The following is a 26516-nucleotide window of genomic DNA, read 5'->3' as shown; positions in this document are numbered from 1 at the left end:
GTGTGATTTCATTTATTTTGATAGATAGATCAGGTAGGGAAGATATGCGAGATAGAGGAAAGATAATTAGTTCAGAATTGTCCACATTGAGCTTGAGGAAGCGAGAAGAGAAGAAGGAGGATATGGCTGATAGACACTCTGGGATTCTGGAGAGCAGAGAGACGACATCTGGTTTAGAGAGGTAGATCTGAGTGTCATCAGCATAAAGGTGGTACGGGAAGGCATAGGACCTTATGATTTGTCCCAGGCCGAGTGTATAGATTTAGAAGAGTAAGGGCCCTAGGACAGAGCCTTGAGGGACACCAACAGATAGGGGGCGAGATGAAGAGGTGGTATGGGAGTAGGAAATGCTAAATGTGCGGTTGGTAAGGTATGAGGAGATCCAAGATACGGCAAGGTCTTTAACACCAAAGGAAGAGGGGATCTGTAGTAGGAGGCAGTGGTCAACTGTGTCAAAAGCAGAGAACAGGTCTAGAAGGAGGAGTATAGAGTATTGTCTGTTAGCTTTTGCTGTAAGTCATTCATAATTTTGGTCAGGTCAGTCTCAGTGGAATGGTAGGGACGGAAGCCAGATTGTAGGTCGTCAAAGAGAGTTAGAGGCTAAGTGAGAGGAAAGTTCAGCATGTACGTGCTGCTCAAGGAGTTTGGAAGCAAATGGGAGCAAAGATATGGGGCAATAGCTGGACATAGCACTTGGGTCAAGGGATGGCTCTTTGAGGATAGGTGTGATTGTAGCATGTTTGAAAGCAGAGGGGAAGGTACCAGAAGTTAGTTAGGTTGAAGAGCTGGGTTAGGGATAAGATTAGTGTGGTGGTGAGGTTGGGGAGGAGGTGGGATGGGATGGGGTCAAGCGCACAAGTGGTGAGGTGTGATTTGGAGAGAAGATGAGAAAGCTCCCCTTCAGTGATTTTGGAGAGAGAAGTTATGCGGTTAGAGCATTGGTCTGGTATACAAAGGGATTGTGGTGGTTTGACAACAAAGACTTGCCTTGTTTGGTCTATCTTATTTTTGAAGTGCGTGGCAAAGTCCTCGGCAACGATTAGGGAACTCAGAGGGGTCAGTGGTGGGCGGAGGAGGGAGTCAAAAGTGTTGAACAACTGTTTGGGGTTGTAGGATAAAGAAGATACGAGGGATGTAAAATAGGCCTGTTTAGCTGAGGTGAGAGCTGATTTGAATGCAAGTGTTGCTTGTTTGAGTGCAGTGAGATCATCCTGTGAATGCGTTTTCTTCCAACGCAGTTCTGCAATTCTGGATACTTGCCGAAGCTTTTTAGTGGTGTTATTGTGCCAGGGTTGTCTATTGATTTGTCGCACTCTGCTATGCATGACAGGGGCGACTGTCAATAGCTGATGCGAGATTGGCATTGTAGAAAGCATTAAATGGGTTCTTCGAAAACAAGTTATCACCAATATATACAAAACTTAAAACTCATAACAAGTATAAAAAATATATATATATAAAAAACCCTACAAGGAGAAGATGTTGGGGTATCCAAAAAACATTCACTTGAGGGTGCTGCAATGGCAGCCAGGAATTCATCCACTTGCTTTAGAGACAAGGAGTTGTGAAGAGTCTCTAAGGGGCATATAGAAGGCACCATGGAGTACAGCTCAAATCCTGTAAGACAAACATGGAAAAATGTCTAAAGAGTTACATTCACATCTGTATGTGTAAAAAAAATTTTTTTCAGAAAACATTAAACCATTAAAAATAAAATAAGCTCAGTGCCATCACCTCTAGTAAAGACAACACAGTGTACAACATTTACGTACGTTAAGTCAAAGCCTATACCAAGTCATTCAGTACAAAACTATTGCAAGATACTTACCCGTGCATCTGCTAAAACTAAAATTTGCATCAAAACCACAAGAAAATACATTCCCATAAAGCATAATAAAAAATAATAATAAATAAATAAAAAAAACACGTGGCGGAACCACAGTGAATTTATAGATATCTCTCTGTTTTTTTACATATCAGAGAGAGGACCAACCTTCGTGTGGATAGAAGAGTCCAAACAAATATAATAGCCCGACGGAATAAAAACAGTGTAAAATAACACATTACACAGTGTAAAAGGAAAAAAACCTTTGACATTAGTCAATCATAATTGAGATCATTGTATTGATGCCGATGTTTAATGTATTTTTGGCAGCTGAAAAATTACATTTAGCCATAGAGAAAAATGACAAAAAGAAGCTTGCGACAAAATTTTTGTGAAATGTTAAAGCCCATGCGCTGATGGACAAAGAAGAAAAGTGGAACTCGCATCCTATGTTTGGAAACCAAATGTAAGGAGAAAAAAAATGAAGCATGGGGATATCATTTAAATTAACAAAACATACCATTGGTTGGGTGTCGAGCAAATGAGATAGAAAACCTTTTAACAGCAGAGCTGCGTGTGGCGTCTAAGAAAGAGAAAAAGAGTACCTGAAATTCACAAAAGCTACCAAATAAAAAGAAAAAGAAAGAAATAGGAAGGAGAGAAGAAAAGACTCCCCCGTGAGTTGGAACTTGTTAAAATCCAGCAGCATGCAGTGCCACCACAGCAAAGACACTTGGTCTATTAGAGGAAACCTTGTTTCCACAGGAAAGCTGGCTACTTCCGTTTTAGCCTTTTAAATAGGAGTCAGAACAAAAATTAAATCAATTCTTTACAGGTTTTGTAAATATAAAAAAAGAAGAAAAATTGGTACCTAAAAGAAAGCTTACAAAATTGATGATGGAAGTTTTGTTATAAAAGATGTAGTTAGTTTTTCTATCTTTGCCAAATACACTATTGGGGGGAAATTAATAAAAAAAATAAACAAAAAAAAAAAGTGCGGGCTGTCCTCCGTTCAGAGGCACTGCCTATGCACAAAACCAGTGCGCGCGTGTGTGTATGTGTGTGTGTGTGTGTGTGTGTATTTGCACATACCATCTATGCAGCCAGAAGTAGTCAGCTTTTTACGATGAGCACGAGCATAATCCAGTAGGTTAGGTGCACTTGAAGAGGCCCCCAGCACAGTAGTACTAAAGAGACCCGCGCAGTGAGACCCTAGTGAGAGTTAGAGAAAATACAGCAACCTAGTGTACACCTCCATTCAGAAGTGATGCATGCAACATGCAATAAAGAGCTCATCTGGCACCAAACACAAGAACTGGCATTGTTACAGATAGAATAGAACAAGCATCCTCCGTAAAGTATCCTGTGCCATCTTCTGCTCACCAACATTTTTTTTAAAATCATTTTTTGGGGGGGGTAATTTCTTTTTTCTTTATACTTGAACACACATTGGCTCCAATTCATCATGGTCTTTGCACTTGTTTTTGTTCAGTTTTGTGCTTTTTTTTTAAAACCCAATTCATTATTCTTTTTTTAAGTCTATTTCATATGTGATCGCCTTTTCAAGTGCAAATTTTTTTCTTTTAAAAGGTAGAAAATTTAGCTTACGCCCTCCCCCATCCCAAGGGATTTTCTGCACCCAATTCAACAAATCAAATCTTTTGCAACATTTTGACAAGGTTCAAATTTTGGCTCAAAAGGTCGCAAATAGGATAAGTGACAAGAATAATGCCCTTTTTTTCCAGCAAAATTTATGAACTGTGAGTGCCATTTCGATGAAGTTGGCACAATTAGCTGTCAGCGAATACAAGACAAAAAAAAAAAAAAAGATAAGCGACTTAAAAATTAAAAATGCAAATGATGAATCAGGGGCCATTATGCTTAAGGAAAAAAAATAAAAGTAGTGCAGAGGGATTGGAGGCCTCATTACATTTTTAAAACTGTCAAATTATTTACTGCTATGGCCATACTTAAAGAGGTTCTCTAGGAATAGAAAAAAGAAATCAAAGGGTCATTATAAATAAATCCCTGAATTCCTTTAATCTACAACCACGTTTGTTTTGTCTATAGAGCTCATAAATATAGCACATAAAAATTAACGTCATGTTACACAGTTATTGCCCTAGAATATAAATAGGTGCCGGTGAGCATGTGCAGTAGAAAGCTCGAACACCTCCCATCACATGTAGGATGAGGTGTTCTTAGATTATTCTGACCCAATACTGGAGATACCAGGAGTGCTTAGGTAAGAACAGGCTGCTCACACTGCTGTCCACGCAGTCCAACTGATCTAATACTGGGGATACCAGGAGTGCTGAGGTAAGAAGAGACTGCTCACACTGCTGTCTACTGTGTTTCTCATCTGATAATGAAGATAACAGGAGTGCTTAGGTAAGAACAGGCTGCTCACACAGCTGTCCACCCTGTCCATCTGATCTAATACTGGGAGTGCTGAAGCTGAGAAGAGGCTGCTCACATTGCTGTTCACAGTGGTTCTGATCTGATAGTGAAGATACCATGGGTGTTAGCTAAGAAGAGACTGCTCACACTGCTGTCCACCCTGTGTATCTGATCTAATACTGGAGATACCAGTAGTGCTGAAGCTGAGAAGAGGCTACTCTCACACAGCTGTCCACCCTGTCCATCTGATCTAATACTGGAGATACTGGGAGTGCTGAAGCTGAGACGAGGCTGCTCACATTGCTGTCCACAGTGTTTCTGATTTGATAGCCAAGCACCTATGGTATCTAAACTATCAGATCAGAAACACTGTGGACAGCAATGTGAGCAGCCTCTTCTCAGCTTCAGCACTCCCGGTATCTTCAGTATTAGATCAGATAGACAGGGTGGACTGCAGTGTGAGCAGCCTCTTCTTAGCTAAGCACCCATGGTATCTAAATTAAAAAAAGAGGCTGCTTACACTGCAGTCCACCCTGTCTATCTGATCTAATACTGGAGATACCGGGAGTGCTGAGGCTGAGAAGAGGCTGCTCACATTGCTGTCCACAGTGGTTGTGATCTGATAGTGAAGATACCTATGGGTGTTTAGCTAAGAAGAGGCTGCTCACACTGCAGTCCACCCTGTCTATCTGATCTAATACTGAAGATACCAGGAAGTTGAGCTGCAGTACCAGATAAAGGCCACTACACAGTAAACATAGCTGTGTTATTTGGCTCCATTTACTTCCAGTGGCCATTGGAGCTGAAAACAGTTGATCAATTGTGGTGCCCGGTTACGGACTGCCACTAATCTGATGTTAAAGTGGTGGTCCCATGAACAAATTGCATTTTAAATCAGTAGAGCTTGGAATGAAAAATAAGTGAAACAATCGGTTCCACAATGTGTAGATGAGCATAGTATAGGGTATATAAGCATAAATGTACAGCAAAGGGTGTGACTGGATGCAGCACTTTTCAGATAGAAGAGGAGATGAAATACAGTCCCCTCCTAAAATATACTGTTCAGCTGCACATATGAAATCTGTCTGTCTGGAGCAAAGCCAGTTGTGGGTGCACCGCTACTCTGTGCCCCCACGGGGAGGGTGGACCACCACTAGACTCCTTACCTCGTAGTAGAGAGCTCCCATAGTGACTTCTGGCCTTACACTTGCCAGAATGAGAATGTTTCCTCCATTCTTTTTTCTGGGAATGAGGGTCTGCAGGGAGACATATTCCAGAGTGACCAGCTACCAGGAAAGGTCAAATTGTGGAGAGGAAGGTAAAAAAAAGTGGCGGATTTGGCACTTTAGGAGATATTTTTAGCTGGTAAAAAAAAGTTATTTTGTAATGGAAGACTGGGCAAATCAGTGGTACGGTATGCATACTGAGTCCACCACACAGGAAGGTGGAGGGCCTGGGGAGAGATCGGGAACAAATGGAATAACCAACAGAGAAGAAATAACAAAACAGCTGTATAGAATGGATGTATACCGATATTCAGAAGTCCTAAAAGGGGAATGTTGTAGAGGTCTAAACTCCCCACTACATGTGTTTTCTTATTAACGCCCAATGTCAGGGTATGTGCACATGAGAGGGGTATTGGCAGGAAAAACGCTGTGTGCAATATGCTCAATTTGACACTCATTTTTGATGCATTTTTTCCATTCATTTGACTACATAAAAAATACTGAAACGACTGACATGCTGCAGATTAGAGAAAAATGCACTAATGGTTCAAATCCTTCAGAAAAAAAACAAGCAGAGTGCATAAGATTTCAGAGATCTCATTCATTTTGCTGGTAATGTAAACAGCAGCCCTTCTAGTAAAGTTAGGAGAAATCTAAGCTGCCACAGTAGGTACAATTCACCAATTGGTGCGCTAAGTGCCAGCGACATGAAGGACACACGTCTGCCCGCTTCTACACACAATTGAATACATTTAATTTGGAACTAAATCGATTTATATAATGCCCAATCCCTACAGAGACTGGCGACCGATGATCGGTAAAAAAAGAAGCCACGAGCTCCCCGCATCCCACATGGCAGATAGTCAATGACCCAACAGTGGCAGTAGGAGACCACGCGGGCACACACTGCCTACTAGAAGATGCGTCCCAACCCAACATTAAGGAACGGCCATCACTACAGATGGATGGGGCAGCAGGTCAGTATTACAGTTATGGCACACAGCATCATTCAAAGAGAAAAACGAAAGCTTACAAAAATATGAAGATTAGCTGCATGTGTAGCTTCTAGGCTTTGCCATCATTGATTTCCACGGGCACACATCTCACTTTCCCCACAATAGAGGAAGAATCATTCACGTTGCTCTCGGTTCTTAGCAGCTCTTCATTCGTTTCTACACCTTACTACTCTCCGATATGAAGGTCAAGGTTTTTCTGTAAATCTTATTGACTCAAAATATTGTTCTCAGTCTTTTCAGAAGGTGAAGCGCCTAAGATTGCATTTCAGCATAGTTCTAGTAAACAGCGGCTACTAAAAGGTGCAGAAAACTAGTGGTCCGCTAGTGCTCCCCCCTGGCTCAGTGAGTAGTGGCTGCATATTTTACCTGTGGTACATGATGTTACCGGCCTTTGAGTTCCTTTTCTGTTTTGTTTTAGGACCAGAGAAACAAAATTGGTACGGAAAGGATGTGTTACAGAACGAATGCAAACTGAAGCAGAAAGGCCCTGCTGACTATAATGAGGTCAGTCGGGTTTCTTCTTTTTTTTTTAAAGGAAAAAACATACATGTAGAATTTATTCCATTCAAAATAAAAAGAAAACTACAACAAAGATGGACCTTATTATCAGGGCTGTGGAGGTCAGAGCCCATTTTGGTGGAGTCGGAGTCTGTGTCATGGAAATTGAGTAGTCGGAGCTGGAGGTTTGGCTTAAAGGGAACCTGTGACCCCCAAAATCGAAGGTGAGCCAAGCCCACCAGCATCAGGGGCTTATCTACAGTATTCTGGAATGGACAGTCTGTGAGGGATAGAATAACATGGAGGAGAGTCTGTGAGGGCGACAATAACATTAGTCTGTGAGGGAAAGAATAACATGGAGGACAGTGTGAGGGCGAGAATAACATTAGTCTGTGAGGGAAAGAATAACATGGAGGACAGTGTGAGGGAGAGAATAACATGGAGGAGAGTCTGTGAGGGCGAGAATAACATGGAGGTCAGTCTGTGAGGGCAAGAATAACATGGAGGAGAGTCTGTGAGGGCGAGAATAACATTAACAGTCTGTGAGGGAGAGAATAGCATGGATGAGAGTCTGAGGGCAAGAATAACATGGAGGAGAGTCTGTGAGGGCGAGAACATCATTAAGGCTGGGTTCACACTTTGCGGTTTTTACCGCGGAACCGCCGCGATTTTGATGCTGCGGGTCCGCAGCAGTTTCCATAGCGTTTCCATTTACATGTAAACCCTATGGAAACCGCAAACCGCTGTGCACATGCTGCGGGAAAAACCGTGCAGAAACTCAGCGGTTTAAAACCCGCAGCATGTCACTTCTTTGTGCAGAATCGCTGCGATTCTGCACCCATAGGAATGCATTGAACCGCTTACTTCCCACATGGGGCTGTGCCCACGTTGCGGGAAGTAAGCGGCTAATGTGCGGTTCCTACCCGGGGTGGAGGAGGGGAGACTCTCCTCCAGGCCCTGGGAACCATATTTGGGGTAAAAAAAAGAAAAAAAAAATCATGTTATACTCACCTCTCAGCGCTGCACGCGGCCGTCCGGTCAGAGTTGCTGTGCGAACAGGACCTGCGGTGACGTCGCGGTCACATGACCGTGACGTCACGAAGGGTCCTTCTCGCATAGCATCTTTGGAACCGGACCGCCGGGTGCAGCGCCGAGGAGATCCGGACATCAGAGGGTGAGTATAACCAATTTTTATTATTTTTAACATTACTATTGATGCTGCATATTGCTGCATATGCAGCAACAATAGTATAGGCGGAAACCTGCAGCGGAAACCGCGGAACAAACTGCGATAAATCTGCAGGGAGAACCGCAGCGGTTTTGCCCTGCAGATTTATCAAATCCGCTGCGGGAGAACCCGCAGAGGGACGCCGCAAAGTGTGAACATGGCCTAACAGTCTGTGAGGGAGAGAATAACATGGAGGAGAGTCTGTGAGGGCGAGAATAACATGGAGGACAGTGTGAGGGAGAGAATAAAATGGAGGACAGTGTTTGTGAGGGAGAGAATAACATGGAGGACAGTCTGTGAGGGAGAGAATAACATGGAGGAGAGTCTGTGAGGGTGAGTGTGTCCAATGGGTTAAAACAAATGTAAGCACCAATATTTATATGAATACTAGATGGTGGCCCGATTCCAGCGCATCGTATATCTACTATATACTCGTCTAATTCTGTCTGTTTGTCTAACGGAAAGCCAGTCGCTGATTGGTCTCGCCAGCTGCCCGCGACCACGACCAATCAGCGATATTGGCTCGAGATTTAAACCCCGCTGCGCTGATTGGTCGTGGCCTGCCAGGCGCGACCAATCAGTGATATTGGCGTGGGATTTAAACACCGCTTCACTGATCATGTATATATTTTACCCGGAAAATCCTGTGTATTCATTGCATTAGTCTTAAATCTTCATAAATAAACTACATACATATTCTAGAATACCTGATGCGTTAGAATCAGGCCACCATCTAGTTTCACAATAATCTTTTAGTGTCAACAGGCTGATCTTCATCCAATGAACTAACATGCTCTCTTAGGCTACTTTCACACTAGCGTTTTTTTCAATACGTCGCAATGCGTCATTTAGGGAAAAAAACGTATCCTGCAAAGTTGTCTGCAGGATGCGTTTTTGCCCCATAGACTAACATTAGCGACGCATTGACACGTTGCAACCGTCGTGCGACGGTTGCGCCGTGTTGTGGCGGACCGCTGGCAGCAAAAAATGTTACATGTAACGTTTTTTGCTTCCGACGGTCCGCCATTTCCGACCGCGCATGTGCGGCCGGAACTCCTCCCCCAGCTCACAATGGGGCAGCGGATGCGCTGGAAAAATGCATCCGCTGCCTCTGTTGTGCGGCGCATTCACTGCTAGCGTCGGTAACCTTGGCCCGACGCACTGTGACGGGCCGAGCCCGACGCTAGTGTGAAAGTAGCCTTATTAGGTGAAATGATCGTTTGCGCAGAGCAAAAGGTCATCATTCTCAGAGGGGCATTGTCCTGTGTTAACAGGACTAAAGGTACCGTTACACTAAGCGACGCTGCAGCGATATAGACAACGAGCTGATCGCTGCAGCGTCGCTGTTTAGGTCGCTAGGAGACGTCAAACACGGCAACACCAGAACGATGCAGGAGCGATCCAGTGACGTACTTATCGTTCTCGCCGGTTGTTAGCTCCATGTTAAAACATTGCTGGCATCGTTGCTTTTGCTGTCAAACATGAGGATTCACGCCGACCTGACGACCAAATAAAGTTCCGGACTTCTAGCTCCGACCAGCGATGTCACAGCGGGTTCCAGATCGCTGCTGCGTGTCAAACACAACGAGATCGCTATACAGGACGCTGCAACGTCACAGATCATTGTCGTTCTCGTTGTAAAGTTGCTCAGTGTGAAGGTACCTTTACACTGCTGAGAACAATGGCAGCCTGTGTGCACTGAACAATCTATTACAGATAACTCGGTGTGCATAGTTTAGACTGGTTTCACACTTGCGTTTTCATCTGCAGCGTTTTTACCGCAAAAAAAACGCATGCATTTTTTTCCCCTATCTTTAACATTAAAAACGCATGCTTTTTTTGTATACGCGTTTGGTCGCGTTTATGAACTCATGCGTTTTTTTTCTGCATGCGTTCATTTGCAGAAATGCAACATGTAGTAATTTTTGCCGCAAAAAAAATGCATGTGTTTTTCGCGGCAAAAAAACCTATTGATGTCTATGTAAACGCATGCGCTTTTAAGCACATGCGTTCGTTTGCGTTAAAAACGCATGCGTTTTTATTAAAAAAAAAAAAAAACAGAAAACACACTAATATGCCACCCCCCACCATAAAGGTGATAAAGGGATCCTAACCCTAACCCTAAAGGGATCCTAACCCTAACGGGATCCTAACCCTATCCCTAACCCTACCCCTAAAGGGATCCCAACCCTAACCCTAACCCTACCCCTAAAGGGATCCTAACCCTAACCCTACCCCTAAAGGGATCCTAACCCTAAAGGGATCCTAACCCTAAGCCTACCCCTACCCCTAATCCCTTTAGGGTTAGGATCCCTTTAGGCTTAAGGTTAGGGGTAGGGTTAGGATCCCTTTAGGGTTAGGGTTATGATCCCTACCCCTAACCCTAACTATTTCTGTTTACAGTGGGTTTTTTACTTTATTTTGATGATTGGCAGTCACACATTTCTCAGCATGCGTTTAAAAAACGCAAACGCATGAAAAAACGCATGTAAACGCGTCAAAACGCCACTTTTTTTCACCACATGCAAAAACGCATGCGTCAAAAAAATGCAGCGTTTGCATGCGTTTTTTCACCATGCGGTTTTTTTTTTAAAACGCATGCGTTTTGAAACGCAAGTGTGAAACCAGCCTTACTGGGTTCTGCCTGACCATCGGCAGACGTCTAGTCCTTATAAACAGACCCTTAGCTTTAAGTCTGCAACAAATATCTGCAGGAAGCTTGCAAAATATGCAGACTTCCTCAGTCATCTAAAAAGCAGGAAAGTGCTCTACACACCAGACACAAGTAATAACTGAATGGCCTTTATATAGGATATACAGAACAGATACAGTATGTCGGTAACTTGAAAATAAAAAATAAGGAAACAAAATAATCTGGGAAACCTAAAAAGCCCAATAGTGGGGTGTGCGAGAGCCAACACAAGGTTCAAGACCTGTCAACAGATCCATAGATACTTGTTGGCTGCACTGTTCCAACAAATGACAAATAAAATCGAAATATAGAAAGGGGACAGAAATGGTGAAAAGTCCAGAGCACTATATAGAGATACAGAAGGTGGCACAGAATAGGACAGAGCCAAGTCTTTAGAAACATGACAAGGGCTAAATGTGCCCAAAAAGTAGAAGACAATCCAAACTGACATATGATGGAAATGGTAGGAATATGGATGAAGAAGGGGTGAGACTAACCTAAAGGGGTCATCACAATTAACACAGAGTGAGTATAATTCTCTGTTATATAAAGGGAACTCCCTAAGCCCGGGCTTCTCTACCAAAAGACACATTCGGGTTATGGTCTTATTGCATTTTATCTACAAAATCACGTTTTGTTAACTCCATGGGCCAAAAAATGGTCATGATTCAGTTCCTGGTTCACACTGGAGAGGTGGCCAGGCACGTACTGCTACCCTACACCACTGACTGCATAGAAGCCACTTCAACATGTTGTACAGTGTCAATTTTGACTTGCTGGACGGTGTGTGCACATGACATCTTTTAGATGTTGGTGGACCGGCTGCTTTGGGAATACGCCAGTGATGATCTCCGTGAAGAACCTTTTTTTTTTTTTTCTTTTTTTTTTTACATCTCTTGTGATGTCTTTTGCAATGGCTTTGCCATCACCATTTTGTTTTCAAATATGTATTGATAGTGGAAAGCCGCCAGAAAAATGGTCCGGTCACGTCTTATAACCGCTATGGAAGCCTGAAGAGCTAAATGAAGTTGAAATAGACTGCACATAAGCACACAAAGTCGTTTCTTCATTGCTATAATTATTATTTTTTTTTTTATTTTTTTTTTTTTTTAGGTACGTCCAAATAGAATCCGCCAGAAAAAGATGCCATGTACACAAACATGGTGTGTGCATCTGATTTTTTATCCCTGAAATTTTGTAGCAGAAACTTCCCAAAAATCTAGAATTTCTAGAATTTCTGAGAATCCTTTTAACCTGATGCCTATGGCCGCCTGCTTCTCTGTAAATGTTTAATTTCAATTTTACTTAAAAGCATGCATGGAAGAAGGGAAGGGCAAAAGGGGACATGGAAGAAGGGAAGGGCAAAAGGGGACATGGAAGAAGGGAAGGGCAAAAGGGGACATGGAAGAAGGGAAGGGCAAAAGGGGACATGGAAGAGGGGAAGGGCAAAAGGGGACATGGAAGAGGGGAAGGGCAAAAGGGGACATGGAAGAGGGGAAGGGGAAAAGGGGGCATAGAAGAAGGGAAAGGGCAAAGGGGACATAGAATATTGGAAGAATCAAACACCCTGTAAACACATGCAAGTCTGGACCTGACGTCTGGAATACATTACAAGAGGTTGACGAGATGAACATTTAAAAGGGAACATCGTCTCTTCATTTTATTCTATATTCTTACTATAGAATACTCAGCTTGCTTACTCAGCTTGAATACTCAGCTTACTATAGAATACTCAGCTTGCCTGAGGAGGTGGTGATGGCGAACTCAGTCGAGGGGTTCAAGAGAGGCCTGGATGTCTTCCTGGAGCAGAACAATATTGTATCATACAATTATTAGGTTCTGTAGAAGGACGTAGATCTGGGTATTTATTATGATGGAATATAGGCTGAACTGGATGGACAAATGTCTTTTTTCGGCCTTACTAACTATGTTACTATGTTACTATGTTACTAAGTAGAAGAGGACATCACACATAAAACAAGAGTCAACAGATGGGTCAGCATATAATAAGGAGAAAACATAATGGGGAGGGGGGTGTCAGAAAAGTGGAAGGACATATGTATAGATTAAATAGGACCTGAATGCTTTCCTTTATAGTGCACTCCAGTACTCTGCAAAGTACAGCCGTTGTGTCTCATTGAAATGTATGAATTGACAACTGGGTGTTACCAGTTGGGGTGGTGTCCCTGCACACTCTGATGCTGACCAATCAGTGCGACTTAATCATTTCTCCTAAGCTTTTCTGTCTAATGTCAACATAGAGGGGAAAATGTGGCACTCAGGTCTACATAGTTTTTAGTGATGAGCGAACGTGGGAGGATAAGGTTATTTGCACATTCTTGTGTGCGAACCAAGCATCTTCAGCATGCTCAAATAATATATGCCTAACAAACAGGAAAACCCTGCATGTGTTGCGGCTGTCGAGCAGCCACAAGACATGAAGGTGCAGGGATTTAAACATTATTTGAGCACGCCGAAGACCATTGGTTAGCACATAAACATGCTCGGATAACACCTTATCCCAGCTTTTCGCTCATCACTAATAGTTTTCTATGATTTCATAGATAGAAGATGCATACAGTGCCTTGCGAAAGTATTCGGCCCCCTGGAACTTTTCAACCTTTTCCCACATATCATGCTTCAAGCAAATATACCAAATGTAAATATTTGGTGAAAAATCAACAACAAGTTGAACACAATTGTGAAGTTGAACGAAATTTATTGGTTATTTTAAAGTTTTGTGGAAATTTAAAAACTGAAAAGTGGGGTGTGCAATATTATTCGGTCCCTTTACTTTCAGTGCAGCAAACTCACTCCAGAAGTTCATTGTGGATCTCTGAATGATCCAATGTTGTCCTAAATGCCTAATGATGATAAATATAATCCACCTGTGTGTAATCAAGTCTCCGTATAAATGCACCTGCTCTGTGATAGTCTCAGGGTTCTGTTTGAAGCACAGAGAGCATCATGAAGACCAAGGAACACAACAGGCAGGTCCGTGATACTGTTGTGGAGAAGTTTAAAGCCGGATTTGGATATAAAATGATTTCCAAAACTTTGGAGCACTGTGCAAGCGATCATATTGAAATGGAAGGAGTATCATACCACTGCAAATCTACCAAGACCCGGCCGTCCCTCTAAACTATCATCTCAAACAAGAAGAAGACTGATCAGAGATGCAGCCAAGAGGCCCATGATCACTCTGGATGAACTGCAGAGATCTACAGCCGAGGTGGAACAGTCTGTCCATAGGACAACAATCAGTCGTACACTGCATAAATCTGGCCTTTGTGGAAGAGTGGCAAGAAGAAAGCCATTTCTAAAAGATATCCATAAAAAGTGTAGTCTAAAGTTTGCTACAAGCCACCTGGGAGACACACCAAACATGTGGAAGAAGGTGCTCTGGTCAGATGAAACCAAAATCAAACTTTTTGGCAACATACCCTGGGGGGGCGTGGCCTGAACGTCCATGTGAGCGGACGTGTGACAGAGCGCTCCCGCTGCTAACGCTGAATTTATCCTGATAAGCCGCAGCTGAGCGGCGATTCAAGGCGCTTACCGGCTGCAGGAGAGTCCCGGGAGTGCGGCGGTGAATAGAGGCGGCCCCGAGGTCAACAAATATGACCAGAAGGAGGCAAAGAGATGCAGGAGCCGGCGAGGCTGGGACCGGCCAAGATGGCGCCGACGCCAGGGAGAAGCCGGAGAAGGACAACGCGGCATGCCAGAAGAGAATGGCGGCGGCGGCAAAGCTCCAGCAGTTTGCTAGAGTGGAGGCCGCAGGGAACACAGGAAAAGCAGAGGAGGACGCCGGAGCAGACACAGACACAGAAGGAGAGGAGGAAAGCCCAGCAGAGGAGCAGGAGGTACAACAGGGGAGCAGGGATGGTGACATGGCGGTGGTAGTAGGGGGATCTGAAGATAAGGAGTCAGGAGCAGAGCCCACCCTTAGAGATGTTTTTGCACTGGTATCATCATGCAAACAATCCCTGACCCAGCAGCTACAGGAGGTCAAGGGGGATACAGCCCAGATAAATGCAGCCCTGCAGAAGATTGACAAACGTGTGGGGGCTGTGGAGGAAAGAGTGAGCACGGCAGAAGACCATATAGTGCAGCTGCAGAAAGCGGAGAGGAAGTTTACTCAAGCAATATCGGAGCTAGCTGCCAAAAATGAGGATCTGGAGAATAGGTCCAGAAGAAATAACATTCGTATAGTGGGTGTCCCTGAAAAAACTGAGGGGAGGAATCCCACGGAGTATATTGAAAGCTGGCTCCTTGAGACTTTTGGTGATGCAGCACTGACAAAAGTATTTGCGGTAGAAAGAGCCCACAGGGTCCCACCGAAACCACCTGTCCCTGGAGCAAGTCCCCGTACCATGCTTGCCAAAATCCTAAACTACAGAGACATTATCCTGAGGAAGGCTAGAGACATGACGGATCTGACAATTGGAGGTCACAGAATTGCTATTTACCCTGACTATTCCGCCCTGGTACAGAAACAACGGATGATGTTCACGGGTATCAAGAGACGGCTGAGGGAACTGGGAGTGCAATACTCCATGATGTTTCCGGCACGACAGAGTGGTAGCGTTGGATAAGATTCATTTTTTCCAGACGCCGGAGGACGCTACCCAGTGGATAGATCTTAACGCTAAAAAGCTTAAAGGGAAAGGAGATTGAAAATGTGGGGTGGGTTAGTCGGGAGGTATTTTACTTCTTTCAAAAAGGGGAAAAAGAGATGGACTGACAGTACATTGGTAATTGAAATGTGAAGGTTGGAGGGTGGAGCTGGGTATTACTCAGGGAACGCACTGGGAGTGCTGATGCGGCGGAGAAGTACGAGGGAGGAAGGGGGTGCAGCGTACTAAAAGTTTATTTAGTTTCTTGCAGTTGTAATTTAATACAGGTTGAATTATTTTGTTCTTCTAAGAATTGCGCCGAATTCTGTTATAAACGGTAGCGGGAGGCAGAAGGAGAAGGTTATGTTAATAAGAGTGTTCGCAATGGGTGATGGTGCCCCACTCTTGATAAGAGGCAGAATGTATAGTATTGGGGGGTGTGGGGGAGGGGGGGGAGGGGTAAGGGTGGGGAGGGAAGTAAAGGTACCGTCACACTTAGCGACGCTGCAGCGATACTGACAACGATCCGGATCGCTGCAGCGTCGCTGTTTGGTCGCTGGAGAGCTGTCACACAGACAGCTCTCCAGCGACCAACGATCCCGAGGTCCCCGGTAACCAGGGTAAACATCGGGTAACTAAGCGCAGGGCCGCGCTTAGTAACCCGATGTTTACCCTGGTTACCAGCGTAAAAAAACAAACACTACATACTTACATTCAGCTGTCTGTCCCTTGCCGTCTGGTTCCTGCACTGACTGCTGGCCGTAAAGTGAAAGCACAGCACAGCGGTGAGTCACACAGCGGTGACTCACCGCTGTGGCTGTGCTCTGCTTTCACTTTACGGCCAGCAGTCAGTGCAGGAACCAGACGGCAAGGGACAGACAGCTGAATGTAAGTATGTACTGTTTGTTTTTTTACGCTGGTAACCAGGGTAAACAGCGGGTTACTAAGCGCGGCCCTGCGCTTAGTTACCCGATGTTTACCCTGGTTACCAGTGAAGACATCGCTGAATCGGTGTCACACACGCCGATTCAGCGATGTCTACGGGGAGTCCAGCGACGAAATAAAGTTCTGGACTTTCTTCCCCGACCAGCGATCTCCCAGCAGGGGCCTGATCGCTGCTGCCTGTCACACTGGACGATATCGCTAGCGAGGACGCTGCAACGTCACGGATCGCTAGCGATATCGTCTAGTGTGACAGTACCTTTAGACAGCTCAGAACTGGGAGTAACGACATAACTAAAGATGATGAGTCACATAATAGGGGACCGCTTTAAGATATTGAGTTGGAATGTGAGAGGTCTGTCGGATAAGTCTAGGAGAGCTGCGAGCTTGCAGTATGCGAAGGATCAACGGGCTTCTATGATATGCTTGCTAGAGACGCACTTGATACAGGAGAAAGTGGACGTACTGAATAGACGTTGGATACAGAAAGGGTATCATTCTACCTTTTCGACGTACTCAAGGGGTGTGTCAGTGTTGGTGCCGGTGGGAGTGCAGTATGAAGAGGTGAAAGTATGCGTGGATGCTGAGGGTCAGTATGTGGTGATACAATGTATATTGTATGGAGTGAGATTGTGTGTTGTGGCAATGTATATTCCACCTCCATATTCAAGTAAGAAGATCAGGGAGGTGTTGGAGAAGGTGGAACGATGGGAACCACTACCACTCTTAATTATTGGGGATTTGAACAATATCTGTGATGACTTTTGGGATAAAAATAAGAACACCCAGAACAGGTCGGAGGGGCACACTACAACATTTGGTACCTATGTGCGTGAAATAGGCATGATTGATCTATGGAGAGTTAGACATGTTGGGGAGAGAGGGTACTCGTGCTACTCACCGGCACATGCTACGTTATCCAGAATTGATATGGCGCTGGGTAACTGTCTGATGGACACAATGGTGGGGGAGGTGCATTATCTGCCGAGAGCTCTTTCGGATCACAGCCCAATTGAGGTAGAGGTCAGGCTGTTGGGGACACGGACCGCAAGCGGGAGAGAATGGAAGATCCATCCTAATTGGTTACAGAGCATTGACTTGGAGGGTATAGGGAAGGAGGTGACGGAATTCTTTGCTTTAAATGATGGGAGTACAGATGCCCTAATTGTTTGGGATGCAATGAAAGCGTACCTGAGAGGGCTACTATTTAGAGACATTAGTAGGTGCAAGCGGAGGACAAGGGAGGCGGAGAGAGTGGCGGTGGAGGAGCTGAAGGCTGCAGAGGACGAGATGGTAGTGCTGGGGACTTCCGAGGCAGAGAAAAGGTTGAGAACAGCGCAAACTCGTATGGAAAAGATTCTGCTGGGAAAAGCTGAAAGGAAGCGGGAGTTTCAGAGGGTGACTTATTTTCAGGAGGGAGAAACAGTGGGACACATGCTATCGGTGGTAGCCGCTGCTCAGCGTAGTACCTCGTATGTACACTCGTTGGTTTCAGATGGGGGGAGAAGGGTATCTGAAACACCTGAAATTATAAAGGTCTTTGCGGACTTTTACACGGACTTATATTCCTCCAGGGTCAATGAGTCAGTCGGAGATACGGAGACTTTCCTTGAGAGTCTGGGTTTTCCGAAATTGAGTGAAGAGGATAGGGTGAGCCTCGATGCCCCTATCACCGAGGAGGAACTATGGCCAATGGGAAGGCACCTGGGGTTGATGGGTTACCAGCCGAAATCTATAAAAGTTTGGGGGAAGTGTTGATTCCCAGATTAAAGTTAGTACTGGAGGAGGCTGGATGCCAAGGGTATCTCCCAGCATCTATGAGGGAGGCTATTATAGTGGTTATTCTGAAGGAGGATAAGGATCTGGGGAAACCTGAGTCATATCGGCCAATCTCTCTGTTAACCATCGATGTCAAACTCTTGGCCAAGGTGTTAGCTTCCAGTTTGTCCAGCGTCATTGCTAACCTTGTACATCCGGATCAGTCCGGCTTTATGCCTGACAGGTCTACAGCGGTTAATCTGCGGAGGCTGCATATGAACCTGCAGCTGAAGTCTGACAACTGTGGCCGAAGGGTCATTGCATCCCTGGATGCCCATAAGGCATTTGACAGTGTGGAGTGGGGATATCTATGGCGGGTGTTGAAGTGTATGGGTATTGGACCGCAATTTGTGGCGTGGACTCAACTGTTATATTCACTACCAACAGCTAGAATTAGAGTGAATGGGGAACTTTCTCAGCCTAAAAAGTTGGCCAGAGGTACGAGGCAGGGTTGCCCACTGTCGCCCCTTCTGTTTGCCTTAGCTGTGGAGCCACTGGCCGCCAAGATCCGACAGTCGGATGAGGTCCCTGGGTTCAGATATGGGAGTGTTGAGGACAAGATTGAGTTATATGCAGATGACATCTTACTGTTCCTGGCGGACCCGGATGACGCCTTGAAAGGGGCTATCGAGATCATTGGGAAATTTGGAGCCTTGTCGGGACTGAGGATAAATTGGGATAAATCGGTCCTCTTTGAGGTGGATGGGGTGGAGGAGAGCAGAAGTGAACCATTGGGAGAGGGGCGGCTTAAGGTGGCATCCCTTTTCAAATACCTGGGAATATGGATCTCGATGCCAGTTACAGAGTTTTTGTATAGGAATTTGACTCCTCTCATGGGCGCCCTTAAAGCAAAAGTAGATGCGTGGAATAAATTGCACCTATCGGTGGTGGGTAGGGTTAATCTCATTAAAATGGTTCTGATGCCCAAAATACTTTACGTCCTACATAATGCGCCAGTTTGGATTCCACGGGGGAAATTCCGGCAGATTGATTGATGCTCTTTTTAGAAGCCTGATATGGGGGAGGCGGTACCCACATATTCGCCTGGAGACGCTTCAGCGACCCAAGGATGATGGAGGATTGGCTTTACCCAATCCTGAGTTATATTTTCTTGCAGCCCAGAGCCAGCATTTGAAGGGCTGGGCGCGGGAGGCGTCTACCAGTGCGGTACAACACTTGATGGAGAGGGTGACAAACCGACGACCGGTGGCACAGTGTCTGGAGGATGGCTCCTTGGGAGTTTTGGGGAAATTGTACCCAACTATGTTTTTGATACATAAATTATGGACCAGACTGCGACAGATTCGGGGGGTTACGGGGCTGACTAAATTTACACCGATATGGCTTAATAATAATTTGGTTGAGTTTGCGGCTCTTGGAGTGCTGGCAGAGTGGCAGGCCAAAGGAATCCACTTGGTTGCTCAGATAATTCAACAACGAGGGTTAAAGTCCTTTTCGCAGCTGCAGGGGGAGTTTGGATTGAAACCGACTGGGGAGTATCAATATGCTCAGATGAAACACGCCTTTAAAGCTCAAAACAAGGGCGGTGGTATTGAGATCCAGGAGGACATAGTTCTGGAATACGTGTGTGGGGAAGGGTCCACAAGGGGGGTCATTACCACCCTTTATAAGGACCTTCTGCATGCATATTTGCTAGACTTCCCTCTAAAAGCGAGAGCGAAATGGGAAAGAGATTTAGGCCCAATGGAGGATGAAACCTGGGAGTCGGTGTTGGAGTGGGTTCCACGAGTGTCACTAAGTGAGCCGTATAGACTATCGCAGCTGTACATCTTACACAGAGTCTATAAATCACCGGAAGTGTTGTACAGAGCGGGGTTGCGTGCCGACTCTGAATGCCCGAGATGTAAGACTGAGAATGCAGGAATATACCACATGATGTGGACATGTCCAAGACTGGTTGCTTTCTGGCTGGTGGTGATGAGCCGGGTGGAAGGGGCGTACAAATGCAGAGTGCCGAGAGATCCGATAGTGTGTCTACTGGGATATGTAGAGGAAATTAGAGTGGATAACACCTGGAAGATAGCAATAGCTAGGCTATTATATATGGCTAGGAAGGTAATAGCAAGGAACTGGATCAAGGAGGAGCCGCCTACAAGGGGTGAATTCCTGAAGTATGTTAAACATGGTCTCAATCTGGAAAAGGGGGTCTACAAAAGACGTGGGAAAATAGAAACGTTTGAAAAAATGTGGTCTCCGTGGCTTGAGCTGGGATGAGTAGTTATGGGAAATGGGAGGATGAGGGCCTCTGAAAGGAAGAGAGTGCTAGAGGAACAAGCGGACATAAGTGAGTCAAATGGCTCAAAGAGCCATCAATACTGGTAACAAAAGTATAACTGGGAAGGAGCTGTCAGGGGAGGGGGAGGTCTGGGATTTGTTGGGATTGTTGGGGGTTTGGAAAATGTTAAAATTTTGTAATATACTGGAAAATGCATAAAATGTATTGTTCATGTTCGCTTTCAATAAAAATCTATTTAAAACAAAAAAACTTTTTGGCAACAATGCCAAACGATATGTTTGGCGTAAAGGCAACATAGCTCATCACCCTAAACACACCATCCCCACTGTCAAACATGGTAGTGGCAGTATCATGGTTTGGGCCTGCTTTTCTTCAGCAGGGACAGGGAAGATGGTTAAAATTGATGGGAAGATGGATGAAGCCAAATACAGGACCATTCTTGAAGAAAGCCTGTTTGAGTCTGCAAAAGACCTGAGATTGGGACAGAGATTTGTCTTTCAACAAGACAATGATCCCAAACAAAGCAAAATCTACAATGGAATGGTTCACAAATAAATGTATCCAGGTGTTAGAATGGCCAAGTCAAAGTCCAGACCTCAATCCAATCGAGAATCTGTGGAAAGAGCTAAAAACTGTTGTTAACAAAAGATCTCCATCAAACCTCAATGAGCTCGAGCTGTTTGCCAAGGAAAAATGGGCAAGAATTTCAGTCTCTCGATGTACAAAATGGACAGAGACATACCCCAAGCGACTTGCAGCTGTAATCGCAGAAAAAGGTGGCGCAACAAAGTATTAAGTGAAAGGGACTGAATAATATTGCACGCCCCACTTTTCAGTTTTTGAATTTCCACAAAAATTTCAAATAACCAATAAATTTTGTTCAACTTCACAATTGTGTTCCACTTGTTGATTCTTCATCAAAAATTTACATTTGGTATCTTTATGTTTGAAGCATGATATCTGGGAAAAGGTTGAAAAGTTCCAGGGAGCCGAATACTTTCGCAAGGCACTGTAAGTATCTTCCTTCTACCACCTATGCAGAGTGATTAACTGTGTGTATGCAGGGTGTCAATCACTATGTCCGCAGGCAGAGCAAGACTCACAGGCTTTCTCCATCCTGGCAGCATGTAAACTAGTTTCTATCAATAGAAAATTACATATAACTGAGCTCAGCTTCTTCCATCCTACACCCATTTGATGGAGTATCAACAGAGACCTGTGTCTAATACCCATGTTAACCGAATGCACCCCCCATATGTGAGTTCTTATCGCAAGCATGCGGTGAGGTGCCCATTCAGAACATGCAAGAAGTTTATGAATATTTCATTTCGGGGTTATTACCAAGTGATAATTCTAAAGAATTTGAAATTAACATACACTGCGTGCAGAATTATTAGGCAAGATGTATTTTTGATCACATGATACTTTTTATACATGTTGTCCTACTCCAAGCTGTTCAGGATTGAGAGCCAACTACCAATTAAGTAAATCATGTGATTTGCATCTCTGTAATGAGGAGGGGTGTTGTCTAATGACATCAAAACCCTATATAAGGTGTGCTTAATTATTAGGCAACTTCCTTTCCTTTGGCAAAATGGGTCAGAAGAGAGATTTGACGGGCTCTGAAAAGTCCAAAATTGTGAGATGTCTTGCAGAGGGATGCAGCAGTCTTGAAATTGCCAACTTTTGAAGCGTGATCACCGAACAATCAAGCGTTTCATGGCCAATAGCCAACAGGGTCGCAAGAAGTGTGTTGGGCTAAAAAGGCGTGAAGCTGCCAAGATGCCATTTGCCACCAGTTTTGCCATATTTCAGAGCTGCAACGTTACTGGAATAACAAAAAGCACAAGATGTGCGATACTCAGGGACATGGCCAAGGTAAGGAAGGCTGAAAAACGACCACTTTTGAACAAGAAACCTAAGAAAACCTCAAGAATGGGCCAAGAAATATCTTAAGACTGACTTTTCAAAGGTTTTTTGGACTGATGAAATGAGAGTGACTCTTGATGGGCCAGATGGATGGGCCAGAATCTGGATCAGTAAAGGGCAGAGAGCTCCACTCAGACGCCAGCAAGGTGGAGGTGGGGTACTGGTATGGGCTGGTATCATCAAAGATGAACTTGTGGGACCTTTTCGGGTTGAGGATGGAGTGAAGATCAACTCCCAGACCTACTGCCAGTTTCTGGAAGACAACTTCTTCAAGCAGTTTTACAGGAAGAAGTCGGTATTGTTCAAGAAAACATGATTTTCATGCAGGACAATGCTCCATCACAAGCCTCCAACTACTCCACAGCGTGGCTGGCCAGTAAAGGTCTCAAAGAAGAAAAAATAATGACATGGCCCCCTTGTTCACCTGATCTGAACCCCATAGAGAACCTGTGGTCCCTCATAAAATGTGAGATCTACAGGGAGGGAAAACAGTACACCTCTCGGAACAGTGTCTGGGAGGCTGTGGTGGCTGCTGCACGCAATGTTGATTGTAAACAGATCAAGCAACTGACAGAATCTATGTATGGAAGGCTGCGGAGTGTCATAAAGAAAGGTGGCTATATTGGTCACTAATTTTTTGGGGGGTGTTTGTTTTTGCATGTCAGAAATGTTTATTTCTATATTTTGAGCAGTTATATTGGTTTACCTGGTGAAAATAAAGTGAGATGTTAACATATTTGGTTTTTATTAAGTTGCCTAATAATTCTGCACAGTAATAGTTACCTGCACAAACAGATATCCTCCTAAGATAGCCAAATCTAAAAAAAAAAAAAAAACATGCCAACTTCCAAAAATATTAAGCTTTGATATTTATGAGTCTTTTGGATTGATTGAGAACATAGTTGTTAATCAATAATAAAAATAATAGTCTAAAATACAACTTGCCTAATAATTCTGCACACAGTGTATACAACACCTTTGAATGAACAGGAACGAACACACCAATATGTGGATGAGAGACAGAAACGAGGACAATGCTTTAGGAACGCTGTCATTTTACATATATACATTTTTTTTAAATTCAGAAGGTGGCACAAATAAGCAAATTGCTTTAGTACCTTGTAATAATGAGGGCACAGACTACAGGGTTACACCCAATGCCATCCTGGTTGTCCCACATGGCTTTATAGCACACAAGAGATGCAACTGGTGACCCTCGTTTGTGTTTTTTTTTTTCCCCCATACACGAACACATTACTTGTATCTTGTGATGTTGAAGAATATGGTTTTCTAAAAATGAATAGCATCATTGTTTGGTTGTCAAAAAGCGCAGCCATGTAATAAGTGATGCCTGTCGCTGCCATGCTTGGATGCGCTTATAAATTAAGCAGGAGGTTAAAAAAACAAAGTTACTGGCAGCTCAGCCTGTTAGCATTGTCCAATGTGATCGAATCCAACATAATGAAAGTATACTTACCTAAACCGCTGTGCTTCTGCTCCAGGAGTCGGGCTGCTCTTAGGTGGCTGTTATTATCCGATAGTACCTGGAAAGAGAGGTTTGGTCTTGGGTTAGACATCTGATCAAAGTGCCGATGTCGGGCGACCCGGCTCAGACAGGTAATGTTAATAACACAACTTGATGCATGATGCACGTTAGTGGAACAGAACATCGTCATGCAACTCCGTTCCCTTCTGAGAAAAGTCCACTTCACACAGGACCTGTGGTCATGGAGTGATGCATAGCAAGCCATCAGTATCATCAGACACAAAAATTACAGATGAAGGGAAATAAAGAAAATAACTGGAGAGACGTCACATTGCAAACAATGCGTTCAATTCAAGAACATATCCTGTACGGAAAGAAATAAAAAGAAAAGCTGGAAGCGAGCAGCTCAGCGACACCAACACACAAGCCACGAGAATCCATGCATGAGGCCTACAGGAGGAGGAATAGGTTACAGGCTGTACCCAATGTAAAGCATTTACCCGGCTCCTGAAACAAAGAAATTGGCCACGTTTCACAGAACCTCTTCCATTAGAAATGGCAATTTACAGTGACGTGAACGGCTCAGTCATTCAATCACATTGCACAACCGTCATGCAGTATACGGCAGCACAAGTCAGCCCAGCAATGGACATTACACCGCCAGTCCCCATTAATCAGCGCCTTAGTTCTCCTTGATCAGACACAAACACCTTCTTTTACCAGGTGAAATAGAAATCAGCACTGTCTAGTTATCAATCACCCCCAGAATCCCAAATGAAGTGCACATGCACAGCGTTTGAGCATGTGTGATTATGGTGATGTACAGGCACGTGATTGGTACCATAGCTAAAGGCTTTTCGTGACGTATACGTGCTTGACTACTTAATCCATTCCAACAGGGCACTCAGGAAATTCATACTAGTGATTGATTGGGGTCTTAGAGATCAATTATTTCTCATCTATTCTGTGGATAATAAATGCCCTTCACGGGAACACTCCTTTAAAGGATTGGATTGCAAAAGTGAGCTAAAAATCAATGTGGGAATTGCCAAGTAAGGAGCTATACTCCCCTCCTGTGCTGCCACCATTCCAGGGATATCGGCATTCGCGGTCCCGGGGCTCTCGTGTGGCTGTTGTGACACGTGACCCCAGTGCCCAATCAGCTCTGGCATCACTATCCCTGCTTTTGGACATTTTGAACATGAAGAGGACATCAGATCAGCTGCAGCCCCATCTTCCGCTTCGTATTCATAACGTGCAAAAGTGGGAATAGGGATGCCAGTGCGGATTGGGCGCCGGGGTCACGTGTCACAACAACCGCACGAGAGCCCCGGGACTGCGAGTGCTGACACCGCTAGAAAGGCGCTGACAAGCGAGGGGATTATTGGCTTTTTTGTTTTATCGGCCCAAAACATTTAGATCAAGAAGGGGTTGTCCTAGTAATGGACAACCTCTTTAAGCGTAAAGGGGGCATACTTTTTACAATGGTGATATGGGTGTTGCCTAAATTAAAGGCAAAAAGAAGAAAAAAAAAGGAAAATAATGCAAATGTGTAATAACAGGTACAATGTCATAGGACTGAAAACGTACTAAAGTTTTTACTGCCCATATACCGCTACTACTTAAAAATATACAGCGACTTTCTTGATGAAGGAACTGTCCCATCTGACCTGTTGTGGATTTTTGGGTGCATTTTAATGGAAGAAATGCTGTACATTAGGTACTAGTGATCAAGAAGGGATTAGTATTGAAATGTAACTCTTGGTTAACATCAAGCAAATAATGTATTATTGCGAACACTTCAATTTCTTTTTTGACCCCCACTGGTTTAATAGCATCATAGTTACCAGTAAAATATATTTTATCAAACAATTAAATTTTACCTGATGCTATATTATAGTCTTAAAGGACAGCTAAGCCAATCAGCGTTTTTTTTTTTTTATTGAAATGCGGATTTTTTAATTCCCTCCATGAAATCACTTTTTTGTGATTTTAATTGCTTGACACAAAACCCATGAGTGTTGGTTGCGGCCACCAGAGGGCTGAAATGTCGGGTTTTCCTGCGCAGGCTACACCCATTTACTAGTACCCCGTAAACAATTGCTAGTAAAAAAAAGCAGTAGGAGAATTCTAAGAATTCTAAGGGAGAGCGACAAACTGAAAACGGGTGACACAGACTGTGAAGCGGATGTACCTCGGGTGTGAGAGAAAAGTGGGATTGTGAAGACATGGGTCCTGGATGTCTACTGAGCAAAAAAAAAAAAAAACTCCCTGGGTTCTATAGATGCTGTCAACGAGGGCATGCATTCCATTCTGAAGTGAAGCCAAACGTGTACCTATTATTGAGAAGATCCAGGTCTAGGATGGTCATGACAGAACAGTCTGTCTGGGTGACCAGGAACTGGTTTGCATAAAAACCTGTGTACATTTCCCGAGCAGGGACAGTTATGATGACGCAATAGGGTTCTGCAATGGTAGATCGCATCCAGTGATAATAGCTGCCTTACAGGCAAGCCACTGCAAGAACCCTCCATGATGACAAATAAGGCATTTGAACAAATTAAAGGGAGAGCAACAAATTGA

At 44.3% G+C, this 26516-nt stretch overlaps 1 protein-coding gene across 7 annotated transcripts in view; it reads right to left on the bottom strand.

Annotated features, from left to right (window-relative positions):
- LOC138665154 (inositol hexakisphosphate and diphosphoinositol-pentakisphosphate kinase 2) overlaps positions 1 to 26516 on the bottom strand; it is a 210248-nt gene that overhangs the window by 5512 nt on the left and 178220 nt on the right. For 2 of the 7 annotated variants that reach the window (XM_069752428.1, XM_069752419.1), the window contains 3 exons: positions 23925 to 23991; positions 2918 to 3037; positions 1471 to 1617 (listed from right to left, as the gene is read on the bottom strand). In XM_069752428.1, the coding sequence (XP_069608529.1) occupies positions 1471 to 1617; positions 2918 to 3037; positions 23925 to 23991 (334 nt within the window). Of the gene's footprint in view, positions 1 to 1470; positions 1618 to 2345; positions 2409 to 2917; positions 3038 to 23924; positions 23992 to 26516 lie in introns of all 7 variants that reach the window. The other 5 variants (XM_069752437.1, XM_069752404.1, XM_069752444.1 and 2 more) reach the window with 3 other exon arrangements.

The sequence above is a fragment of the Ranitomeya imitator genome, chromosome 1, assembly GCF_032444005.1.
Source record: "Ranitomeya imitator isolate aRanImi1 chromosome 1, aRanImi1.pri, whole genome shotgun sequence".
NCBI lineage: Eukaryota > Metazoa > Chordata > Amphibia > Anura > Dendrobatidae > Ranitomeya > Ranitomeya imitator.
The sequence above is the reverse complement of the archived record's forward strand: the minus strand, read 5'-3'. Positions and strand labels throughout refer to the sequence as shown.